General features: G+C 39.9%; 1 protein-coding gene across 5 annotated transcripts in view; it reads right to left on the bottom strand.

The window, feature by feature from the left end:
* Positions 1-13284, bottom strand: part of l1cama (L1 cell adhesion molecule, paralog a) — a 169354-nt gene that overhangs the window by 7030 nt on the left and 149040 nt on the right. For all 5 annotated transcript variants that reach the window (XM_060938503.1, XM_060938502.1, XM_060938504.1 and 2 more), the window contains 5 exons: positions 9698-9871; positions 8972-9082; positions 8543-8692; positions 1936-2067; positions 1749-1821 (listed from right to left, as the gene is read on the bottom strand). In XM_060938503.1, the coding sequence (XP_060794486.1) occupies positions 1749-1821; positions 1936-2067; positions 8543-8692; positions 8972-9082; positions 9698-9871 (640 nt within the window). The remainder of the gene's footprint in view (positions 1-1748; positions 1822-1935; positions 2068-8542; positions 8693-8971; positions 9083-9697; positions 9872-13284) is intronic.

The raw sequence follows: 13284 nt of genomic DNA, 5'->3' as shown, positions 1-13284 counted from the left end.
TTCTTTTGGGTTTTACAGCAGCTGGCATCCACAGTGTTGCATTACTGCCATCTACAGGTTCCCCTTTGAGCGTGCACTGACAGTTCCATCATTCTGTCGCTAAACGAACAGCTGATCACACCGAGGTGCTCGCTGAGCGCCGATATTTATTAGTTTGGTCCTGCGTTTCCTTTCCTTCGTATATAACATAACATCTTTTCTTCTCGCTTTCTTTCCGTTACTGGAGTCGGCCTTTCACGTTTCATTCGCACACTCACGTCCTCCATTTTTCTCCCCTGTTTCAAATTTGTATCCCACAATGCCTTGCGCGAACAGGGAAAGCCCACCACGTGATGCATGACGTTGTATCTTGTATTGCGTCATGGTGAAACAGGAAAAAATAGCGGAGAATTTAGGGCCATGTGGCTCTACATGAAAGGTAGACTGGATTTCAGATTTTTCAAGTGTAGGTCATAAAAAGAATTTTCCCAACACCCAATTATTTTTGTTTAGTAGACCAACAGCTACTGAATTTGAATCAGACTTCCAATTTTATTAGTTTTTTTTTTTTTTTAAATAGAACAATTACTGAATTTAAGGCTACATGGTCCTAAATTCCCCGCTATTTTTTCCTGCTTCACCATGACCCAATACAAGATACTACGTCATGCATCACGTGGTGGGCTTTCCCTGTTCATGCAAGGCATTGTGGGATACAAATTTGAAACCGGAGAGAAAATGGAGGGCGCGAGTGTGTGAATGAAACGTGAAAGGCCGACTACAGTAACGGAAAGAAAGCGAGAAGAAAAGACGTTATGTTATATACGAAGGAAAGGAAACGCAGGACCAAACTAATAAATATCGGCGCTCAGCGAGCACCTCGATGTGATCAGCTGTTCGTTTAGCGACAGAATGATGGAACTGTCAGTGCACGCTCAAAGGGAAACCTGCGCATGCGCACACACACACACGGACTTCCTCTGTCTGCTTGACTGCACGAAGCGAGCGATTTCATGCACGTTATTTGCTTTAATCCCCTCAAATTAAATAACTTCCCAGCCACAGAACAGAATGGCCTGATATTTTGAGATATTACAGAAATAAACATATATCACAATGACCACATTTCAGACGGAACTAAATTTCATCGACTTTATGAAATTGAAAGGCCGTCTAACTTTAATTGTTCTATTTTTTTAAAAAATATAATAAAATTGAAAGTCTGTGATTCAAATTCAGTAGCTTTCGGTCCACTAAACAAAAATAACTGGGTGTCGGGAAAATTCTTTTTATGACCTACAGTTGAAAAATCTGAACAGCAGTCTACCTTCAATTTTATTCGTCAGGCATTAAAAAAAGGACATTTTTTATTATTATGAAAATAGTTAAATGGTACGACTATTATTATTATTATACAAGTATTACACAACGTATTTGAACATAAATACATTTTTAAACATTTTAATCCTGTATGTAATCAGCTTTCTGTTTCCAGTTTCTGATTAATACGGCTCAGTGTGTTCTGCACAGGAATGGGATGGCTCAGGATAGTGTTTCGCTCAACAACAGTAACGTACAGGCCCATGCATTAAACAAAAAGAAAAAAAAAATAGACACTGCAAATCATACCTCTCTAGTGATCTGGAAAGCATTGAGGGGAAGCATCGGGAAAAGAGGGAAAGTGTGAGCAAAGCAAAGAAACAGGGCTGCAAATCACAGTCAAGCTTTGTGCTTCAGAAAAGCAAAAACAGGTCAGAGCAGGAGCGCACCTGTACTCCCCGAACGTCTCATCCTTCATCGGCCGAGACTCCGAGTCCACCTGGCCCTCCTCCTTGTCTTTCACTGAGACAGAGAGCAAAAATATTTAAGCAGCTCACGTCGCCCATGTCAGATAAACACTTCCCTAACTGACTTGCGTCCAAGTTTAGTGTCAGATCAGTGAGGCAGCCGTCCTACCTGAGTACTTTCCTCCTTTACTGCGCTTGATAAAGCAGAGAACCAGCAGAAGCAGCAACAGCAGCACAAGGGCGCTGATGAGCCCAATAAAAAAGCCTTCAGTCGGAAAGCTGCTCTGCTTCTCCGTCACTCCTACACACACACACACACACTTTTCATAACTTGTGATTGATGTTTCAATCATTTTATTTGATTTCATTTTGCATACTTGCAGGCACATATTACTGAAATTACTCACGTCACCAGAGTTCATGCATGCAGGTTTTTTTTCTTTTTTAATTTAAGCGTACTTATTTTCCACGGCTATTCATTAAACATACGCATACTAAATTATTCAGCATCCATACTTACCTTGCAGTCATTTTTAAAAGCATGCGTACGTATTTTACACACTTAATCATTAAGCATGCATCTACACTTCTGAATACTCATTTGTTGAGTATGCATACATATTTTGCACCTTCGTTTTTTAAAGTGCCATTCCACCATTGGATGTATTCTTTGGCATAAAATACAATATATTTTGACAACATATATAAATGGTATCACTAGATAGAGAAATCTTTTAGCTTCAAAATGATATATCAAACATAATTTTTTGACAACGACAAGTATATTAATTTTGCGACCAAAGTCACCTACTCTTTTGATTTCCGCGCGTGATGTCATCGGCAGGTTCCCCTTCTTGTGTACCACGTGACGTGTAACGTGGCACAGATTATCAGCAATGGCGGATAGAACGCGATAAAAATACCAATAAATCTAGCTAATACCAATAAATCGAGCTAACTGAAAGATTAACTCAAAATTTTTCGCAATTTTTTTGGCCCCCATATATGAGGAGAAATGACTCTCTCACTTTGGGGGTTTCCTGGTCTAAAAATAGACCGACACGTGGTACACAAGAAGGGGAACCTGCCAATCAGGGCTTGAAATTAACTTTTTTGCTTTGTGTCCCCCCCAGTGGTCCCGAATTCTGTGTTGTATTGTCCCGAATGGAAGCAATAGTGTCCCCATTTTTTTCCTCTCTGAAATAACCAGTGGTTAATATCATCATATGAAGTTACTATTATATTTGTAACTATGCGATTTTGAACCCTTTATATCATTTTTACAATAAGTCACAAAACACAAGTGACACATGTCCTATACATCATCTACTTCAAAATTACAGTTATTGCATTTTCAGTTTATTAAACTTTGGCGATCTCACTGTATGAATAGATACCCGTTTATTTAAAGGGGCCAACTAGGTCATTCAGAAAATGTTTCAACTCCCTACATCTGCAGTACACTTTAGTTGAAAATAAGACCCCTTTTATGTTCATTTCATCTACTTATACCTTGAATATATGTTGGCACTTACAAGGCCAACTTATAATTTTCACCATTACCGTTATCCATAGCCCTGTGATGACCTGGCGACTTGTCCAGGGTGTACCCCGCCTTTCGCCCGTAGTCAGCTGGGATAGGCTCCAGCTTGCCTGCGACCCTGTAGAACAGGATAAAGCGGCTACAGATGAGATGAGACCGTTATCCATTTTTATGAACTTTCCGTTATCCATTTTATGAACTTTCGCTGCCGAAACGTGGGTGCAAATGTTAGCAACATCAACATAGTGGCAGGTCCGAGCCTAGTTGTGCTGCTGACTGACTAAACTTTCTGAACTCGAAAGACACCAAGAAAACTCACTTATTCTGTTGAACGGTATCTTCCATCAATATCATCCACATCATTCCTGTTGTATTTTATAACGTGTCTAACAGTGTTCATTAAGTTCATTCAGTTGCTAGCGTTGCCTGCAGACCAGGCGATGACACTTTGGATCCTGAAGGTCCCGGAGACGTTATGTCTGGGCTTTCAGTTTCTTCCCCGCGGTCGGTCCGCTTCAACCACTTAAGCATTTTTGTTCTGGCGAGAGTCGGCGCAGCGTGTGCGGTAGCAATTCCATTCCAAGTCCATATAATGCGGACTCCGGCCGAAGATTCTAGAACAGAATGCGCTGCTCTGTAGCCTACGGATGCAGGTGCATCGAAAGTGTAGCTACTATGTATTTTTCGCTGTTAACGTTTTAAAATTAAAATTGACAAATTAGGTGAATGTCTACGTATGTGTTACGGCTTTGTAAATAATATTAATGTAGAACTTTTTTTTTCTAGATCTATTTTTTTCCATTGTCCCGGGATTGTCCCAGATATGATAATTTTGTGTCCCGATGACATTTTTTATGGTCCCCGGGACATCGGGACACCGTTAGTTTCGAGCGCTGCTGCCGATGACATCACGCGCGGAAATTAAAAGGGTAGGTGACTTTGGTCGCAAAATTAATATACTTGTCGTTGTCAAAAAATTATGTTTGATATATCATTTTGAAGCTAAAAGATTTCTCTGTCTAGTCATGTTGTCATAAAATATATTGTATTTTATGCCAAAGAATACATCCAATGGTGGAATGGCACTTTAAGCATCTGTACTTATTTTTTCACACCTGCTTCTTAAGCACGAATATTTACTTCTGCATGCTAAATTATTTAGCATCCATCCGTACTGACTTTGCAGGCATTTTTAAAATTATGCATATGTATTTTGGACACTTAATTGTTAAGCATGCATCTATAGTAAACTTTTGAATACTAACTTGTTTAGCATGCATACATATTTTGTAGTCATTTTTAAAGTATGCATGTGTATTTTGCACACAGTTGTCAAGATGTACAATACTTTGCGTAATAATTTTAGCATGCATATATATTTTGCACTCATTTTTAAGCATGTGTACTTATTTCACACTTGCTTCTCAAGCATGAATATTTACGTCTGCATGCGAAATTATTTAGCATCCATACTGACTTTGCAGTCATTTTTAAAAGCATGCATACACATTTTGTACACTTAATTGTTAAGTATGCATCTACAGTATACAACCCCGATTCCAAAAAAGTTGGGACAAAGTACAAATTGTAAATAAAAACGGAATGCAATAATATACAAATCTCAAAAATTGATATTGTATTCACAATAGAACATAGACAACATATCAAATGTCGAAAGTGAGACATTTTGAAATTTCATGCCAAATATTGGCTCATTTGAAATTTCATGACAGCAACACATCTCAAAAAAGTTGGGACAGGGGCAATAAGAGGCTGGAAAAGTTAAAGGTACAAAAAAGGAACAGCTGGAGGACCAAATTGCAACTCATTAGGTCAATTGGCAATAGGTCATTAACATGACTGGGTATAAAAAGAGCATCTTGGAGTGGCAGCGGCTCTCAGAAGTAAAGATGGGAAGAGGATCACCAATCCCCCTAATTCTGCACCGACAAATAGTGGAGCAATATCAGAAAGGAGTTTGACAGTGTAAAATTGCAAAGAGTTTGAACATATCATCATCTACAGTGCATAATATCATCAAAAGATTCAGAGAATCTGGAAGAATCTCTGTGCGTAAGGGTCAAGGCCGGAAAACCATACTGGGTGCCCGTGATCTTCGGGCCCTTAGACGGCACTGCATCACATACAGGCATGCTTCTGTATTGGAAATCACAAAATGGGCTCAGGAATATTTCCAGAGAACATTATCTGTGAACACAATTCACCGTGCCATCCGCCGTTGCCAGCTAAAACTCTATAGTTCAAAGAAGAAGCCGTATCTAAACATGATCCAGAAGCGCAGACGTCTTCTCTGGGCCAAGGCTCATTTAAAATGGACTGTGGCAAAGTGGAAAACTGTTCTGTGGTCAGACGAATCAAAATTTGAAGTTCTTTATGGAAATCAGGGACGCCGTGTCATTCGGACTAAAGGGGAGAAGGACGACCCAAGTTGTTATCAGCGCTCAGTTCAGAAGCCTGCATCTCTGATGGTATGGGGTTGTATTAGTGCGTGTGGCATGGGCAGCTTACACATCTGGAAAGACATCATCAATGCTGAAAGGTATATCCAGGTTCTAGAGCAACATATGCTCCCATCCAGACGACGTCTCTTTCAGGGAAGACCTTGCATTTTCCAACATGACAATGCCAAACCACATACTGCATCAATTACAGCATCATGGCTGCGTAGAAGAAGGGTCCGGGTACTGAACTGGCCAGCCTGCAGTCCAGATCTTTCACCCATAGAAAACATTTGGCGCATCATAAAATGGAAGATACGACAAAAAAGACCTAAGACAGTTGAGCAACTAGAATCCTACATTAGACAAGAATGGGTTAACATTCCTATCCCTAAACTTGAGTAACTTGTCTCCTCAGTCCCCAGACGTTTACAGACTGTTGTAAAGAGAAAAGGGGATGTCTCACAGTGGGAAACATGGCCTTGTCCCAACTTTTTTGAGATGTGTTGTTGTCATGAAATTTAAAATCACCTAATTTTTCTCTTTAAATGATACATTTTCTCAGTTTAAACATTTGATATGTCATCTATGTTCTATTCTGAATAAAATATGGAATTTTGAAACTTCCACATCATTGCATTCCATTTTTATTTACAATTTGTACTTTGTCCCAACTTTTTTGGAATCGGGGTTGTACTTTTGAATACTAACTTGTTTAGTATGCATACATATTTTGTCACTCATTTTTAAAGTATGCATGTGTATTTTGCACACAATTGTCAAGCATGCATATGTACAGTCCTTTGCATAATAATTTATTTAGTAGGTATATATATTTTGCACTCATTTTTAAGCATGTGTACTTATTTTTTCACATATACTTGTTAATCATGAATACTTACTTCTGCATACTAAATTATTTTGCATCCATCCCATACTGACTTTGCAGTCATTTTTAAAATTATGCATATGTAATTTTGTACACTTAATTGTTAAGCATGCATCTATAGTAAACTTCTGAATACTAAGTTGTTTAGTATGTATACATATTTATGTGTGTACTTATTTTTTCCACACTTACTTCTTAAAAGGGAACAGAGGGCAATATATAGAGTAAATATAACAATAAAACACACATTAACGAACCTTATTCAAGACTTAGAAAAGTTTTTTGTTCTAAGGTTGGAAAGTTATAGTGTTTTGAAAGTAGCTCGAGCAAACTATTTCCGCAGTTTGAACAGCCCGCCATGATATTAATTTTATCCAATCAGAATGCACGTTCATTTTCTCTGCGTAACACTCATGACGTATGTATGCGCCCAGTTGTGTTGGCTCATTGAGGTTGGGACTAGCACGTGTGAATCGGAAAGTAAGTGATCGGCTACACAATGCCACAGTGTGTTGCTTTCGGGTGTAATAACAGGACCGATGGAAAGCATAACGATCCTCCAGACGTGTCTTTTGCGGGATCTCTTCGTATGATTCGACAGAGCTGTCGCTTTCACTTGATGCGCCCGACGCCATGATTACACGCTTCTCTCCTAGTGCAGTGGGTAGGGCTGACGTCACGGTCTTTTAAAAATGGCGACTCTTGTGCCGTTTAGCGTACCGACTATTATATTTACAATTACCAAGATATTTCGTTGTTTTCTAGTATATAAATTTGATAGAATACTTAAGAACACGTTACTTTGTCACATCAGCAACTGTATATATTATATTTGGTACCCCTTTAAGCATGAAAATTTACTTCTGCATAGTAACTTATTTAGCATGCATGTTTGTTGATTTCGCACTCATTTTTAAGGATGCATAATTCTAAGTTATAATTAACAGTTATTCCATGAAATCAAGTCGTACATGAGCTGATAGTCGGCTATAATCCATGTACGACAAGATTGAGTGGAATAACGGTTTTATTCTATCCACATTCACAGGATTTTGAGAAACGGAGCATTTTTATTTTTTGCAAAAAATTTTTTTACAAAACATCCGACAAAATCGTTTCTGCTTAGAATGTAAACAAACCGGCGAAATGACGGGAGCAATTTCTGGAAAATGCAATAATAATTCTTTAAAAAAAAAATATATACATGTCCTTACCATCAAATACTATTCCACATTTTCTTCTTCTTTTTTTGTATTTTTGGGGTTATGTTTTCAAGTCGAGTTTGTATTTCGTTCTCGGTTGCTTCAGCAACACGCGCCGCCATTTTGTTTTGCTCTACTCACGGTGTATGAGCTGATATCCTAGTAGTAGAGTAGCCAATCAGAGCGCACGATCGGTCATATCTAGTGAATGCGGATAGAATAATACAGTATATGCTCATGGTTCTGTCCTGAAATTAGTATGTAATTGGGAGACGATTTCTATTAACACTATTATAGTTTGAGTGCATGTTCTCTATATAGACACAGATATTGTTATTTCAGTGCCTTGACCCCCTCCCGAGAGCAAAATTTCACGTGTTTAAATATTAAAATATTTCCAGGGTATTTTTGGCTTTTTATTTATTTATTTATTTTTGCCAGGTGCCGTGCATGACTCAGAGACTCGACTATAAACGTCAAGGTTCCTCAGGATTCTCAGGACGTGTGAGAATCTTGACTGTGTAAAGTGTGTGTGTCCTCACACTGCTGTCGAGCATTGCTGACTTTGTTGCTGCAGTACCAAAAACAGGCCTCGTCAGTTCTGGATTGTGCCTTAATACAAAACCTAGCAGGATGATATTGGATGATATCTGTGTGTCTCACTTTGTGCGTGTGTGTGTTACCTGCTCCTTCTGTCTGTATATCTCTTTCCCAGAATGTACCGTTGCTAGAGATGCAGCGTAAGGAGTAACGAGATCCGGGCTGAAGGCCCTGCAGGGAGTAAAAGGACTGAGACGTGTTCACTTTCTCTGACTGCGTCCATTTCCTATGGCCTGAGAAAATCACAGAGACAAATGAGCACCGAGCCATTCGTGCTCGGTTCAGAGAGGACACTGACACACCATGGCACCAACAGTAAACTGTACTATATGAAACACCATATTTAAGTCTAATGTAATCACCGGGCAATGTCACAATAACGTGACGTACGTAAATCATCCTACAATCTTATTGTTCTTATTCCAGGAAGTAATTTAATATGAATGAATAAAAGATAATGGCTCCATTAACAGTTTTTTTTTTTTTTTTAACACTCGTAGCAAAGCACTTACCGTTCTTCCTCAGGTAAATGTGGAAACCTATGTTCCGTTGTCTCTCAGGAAAAACCCAGCTTAGATTAACTGCCGTCTCTCCAACAGACAAACTAATGTCGCTAGGTGGCGCTGTTTGTACACAAACACACAAGTCACATCATCAGTTATTTCTAGAGCAAAATTGATCTATCATCATTTCAGCTTTCAAGATGCCCAGACACCACCCAGCTCTGATATTCTGGAAGAAAAACGTTCTCCAATCATGCTTTCGTCTCGTTCATTTGATCTCCACCGTCCTTATTCCTCCTCGTATATGCCGCTTCATTACCATTTCACTTTCATGCTTCAAAGAAAAAAGGCTTCTTAGTATCACTAAATGCCTCTAAAAGTGTCTAATCGAATTTGGTTCTCGCGCTGTGCAGGCATGAAATATCGTTCATATGACCCAGATAAAATGATTAATATTACATCCTCGAATCTATAACAACGCAGAGCAAAAACAGAGGGAGAAAAAAACGTGTGGAATTGTCCTCCTGAAGCAATACGATGGTCAAGCTGATATGCATTTAGTGACGAGTGAATGAATTAAAGGTGTATTTCAGGTAGCCGGTAATTCAGTATGATACAATTTGATGCAATTGGGGCGTCACTACCACTACCAAGTGGTAGGCCACACCCCTTTCTAGTAGTAACAGGTAGGAAGAAAATGCCTTCCTTCATTGCCAGGACAGAGAGAGAGTGCACCTCCATCAAGCGTCGTCGCTCCCACTTCGATGATGGGCAGGCCTTCTCCAACTGCAGTCCGCCCCCGCAGTTCGAAACGGTAACGGCTGTGACGGTCCAGATCTTTAATGGTTTCCTGATGCACTGTGGGGTCATCAATCTTCCGCATCATCATGAGCTTGTCCGCACTGCCTACTACAGACAGAGAGAGATAGAAAGACAAGAAAAAGAAACAGAAGGACTTCATGGGATGCTCTGTGAAGAGTTACTGCTGCATGCTGAACGGACCAGGACACGTTTCCACTGCCACGTTGCCTTAATCCTGTCTGGATACAGAACTTAACAGCTGTGTCATAGCTAGTCTGTCAATACACAGGCGATATCTACGGATTAGCCGCAGCATTCGAGACCTGTTTTTGTCCCCTCGCTATGGCGACGCAGGAGACAACCGGAAACTACACATTTTGGCTTCAGTTAAAGCAACAAAATTCAGTTCGGTGAAGGATAAGAAAGGAGACATTTCCTTCTGTTAGAGGTTACTTTCATATCACAATAACTTGTTGAACTTTGACCTGTGATCTGATCAGTTGAGCCACTTATTAAAGGAGGCAAATTTTTTTATTATCAAAATTCTATTTCTCTCATTTTATTAAATATCGGAATGCATTTTTGATCGCTATTTTGTCGCTGCTATAGCAAGTTATGAGTGTTTGAAATATGCTCTGTAATATATCAGTCCATATGTCAAAGCAACGGCCGTAAACGAGATTCGTTGAGACCTGTGCGAGACATCGTAGGACGGAAGTAAAACGTACAGCGGAAATCAAACCGACCGACATCTGCCAACGTTGTCAAAAGACGCGCGCGCCCTCTTTCGAATGCTGACGTAATCAAGCCGGAAGTTTTGTTTGTTTTGATAGCAATCAGGAAAGTTTGAAAAAAGTAGGCAGTAATCGTCATTTAAACTCATTTTTGTGCAATATTTCGTTTGGAAAACGGTTCATTTGGTGGAATAAATGTGACACAAGATGCTGAGGACACCTGGCTGATGCTTCACGTTTCGAAGTCTCGTGAAGAACGCGTGGATAAGCGACGCCTGCCGTGGACCAAACGAACTGCAACCCTGATTCCAAAAAAGCTGGGACAAAGTACAAATTGTAAATAAAAACGGAATGCAATGATGTGGAAGTTTCAAAATTCCATATTTTATTCAGAATAGAACATAGATGACGTATCAAATGTTTAAACTGAGAAAATGTATCATTTAAAGAGAAAAATTAGGTGATTTTAAATTTCATGACAACACATCTCAAAAAAGTTGGGACAAGGCCATGTTTCCCACTGTGAGACATCCCCTTTTCTCTTTACAACAGTCTGTAAACGTCTGGGGACTGAGGAGACAAGTTGCTCAAGTTTAGGGATAGGAATGTTAACCCATTCTTGTCTAATGTAGGATTCTAGTTGCTCAACTGTCTTAAGTCTTTTTTGTCGTATCTTCCGTTTTATAATGCGCCAAATGTTTTCTATGGGTGAAAGATCTGGACTGCAGGCTGGCCAGTTCAGTACCCGGACCCTTCTTCTACGCAGCCATGATGCTGTAATTGATGCAGTATGTGGTTTGGCATTGTCATGTTGGAAAATGCAAGGTCTTCCCTGAAAGAGACGTCGTCTGGATGGGAGCATATGTTGCTCTAGAACCTGGATATACCTTTCAGCATTAATGGTGTCTTTCCAGATGTGTAAGCTGCCCATGCCACACGCACTAATGCAACCCCATACCATCAGAGATGCAGGCTTCTGAACTGAGCGCCGATAACAACTCGGGTCGTCCTTCTCCTCTTTAGTCCGAATGACACGGCGTCCCTGATTTCCATAAAGAACTTCAAATTTTGATTCGTCTGACCACAGAACAGTTTTCCACTTTGCCACAGTCCATTTTAAATGAGCCTTGGCCCAGAGAAGACGTCTGCGCTTCTGGATCATGTTTAGATATGGCTTCTTCTTTGAACTATAGAGTTTTATCTGGCAACGGCGGATAGCACGGTGAATTGTGTTCACAGATAATGTTCTCTGGAAATATTCCTGAGCCCATTTTGTGATTTCCAATACAGAAGCATGCCTGTATATGATGCAGTGCCGTCTAAGGGCCCGAAGATCACAGATACCCAGTATGGTTTTCCGGCCTGGACCCTTACGCACAGAGATTCTTCCATATTCTCTGAATCTTTTGATGATATTATGCACTGTAGATGATATGTTCAAACTCTTTGCAATTTTACAGTCGAACTCCTTTCTGATATTGCTCCACTATTTGTCGGCGCAGAATTAGGGGGATTGGTGATCCTCTTCCCATCTTTACTTCTGAGAGCCGCTGCCACTCCAAGATGCTCTTTTTATACCCAGTCATGTTAATGACCTATTGCCAACTGACCTAATGAGTTGCAGTTTGGTCCTCCAGCTGTTCCTTTTTTGTACCTTTAACTTTTCCAGCCTCTTATTGCCCCTGTCCCAACTTTTTTGAGATGTGTTGCTGTCATGAAATTTCAAATGAGCCAATATTTGGCATGAAATTTCAAAATGTCTCACTTTCGACATTTGATATGTTGTCTATGTTCTATTGTGAATACAATATCAGTTTTTGAGATTTGTAAATTATTGCATTCCTTTTTTATTTACAATTTGTACTTTGTCCCAACTTTTTTGGAATCGGGGTTGTACATTCAACACGACTAAAAACCAAATAGGCCGATAAGTATAATATTTAATTGCAATTAATTGCCAGTGAGTCACGATATAAGGTTACTAAAACCGAAAACGTAATTGAATAACACATTAATTAAGAAATAAAGCAAGTTTAAAAATGACTTCAGTTCTCCTTTAACACACCATTGCTTTTTTTTTTTTCTTACTGATATGTAATGAAAATCTTTAATGTACTCGGGGGTATCTGTGGTAAAATTCTGTTTTGGCCCGCCTATCAGCAGCCCCGGATCTGTATTTCCCTGTTGCCTAGTAACAGCATCATAATTTTAACCCCTTAAGACATATCTTTATTCCAAGAAGCCTTTATTTATACGTACACTCAAGCGCAGACTTAAGCACACAGTGAAATTCCTCCTCTGCATTTAACCCATGCACATAGAAGTGAGCAATGAACACACACACATACCCAGAGCAGTGGGCAGCTATGCTACAGCGCCCAGGGAGCAGTTAGGGGTTGGGTGCCTTACTCAAGCCCAACCTTCAGGCCAAGGCTGCCCCATGTGAACCTAACAACGTGTCTTTGGATGTTTGGGAGAACATGCAAACTCCACACGGAAAGGCCCCCATCAGCCACTGGGCTCGAACCCAGAACCTTCTTGCTGTGAGGCAACAGTACTAACCACTACACCACCGTACCATCATCTTAAAGCATACAATGAAGCGAACAGATGTGGCTTGACAAGAGTAAGGAATGTACATATGGACCACCAAAATGTCCTTGAAGATTAAGGGCTCTTTTCTCAGTCAAAGACACAAATTCAAATTTAAACAAGACCGTCAATGACAGCGTAGCTCACTCCGGCCCCATCTAGTCCAGAAGGAATGATCTAAAGTGGGCTACCTTC

The sequence above is a fragment of the Neoarius graeffei genome, chromosome 13 (genome assembly GCF_027579695.1).
Source record: "Neoarius graeffei isolate fNeoGra1 chromosome 13, fNeoGra1.pri, whole genome shotgun sequence".
Taxonomy (NCBI): domain Eukaryota; kingdom Metazoa; phylum Chordata; class Actinopteri; order Siluriformes; family Ariidae; genus Neoarius; species Neoarius graeffei.
Note: the sequence above shows the minus strand (reverse complement) of the source record. Positions and strands in the feature narration are given on the sequence as shown.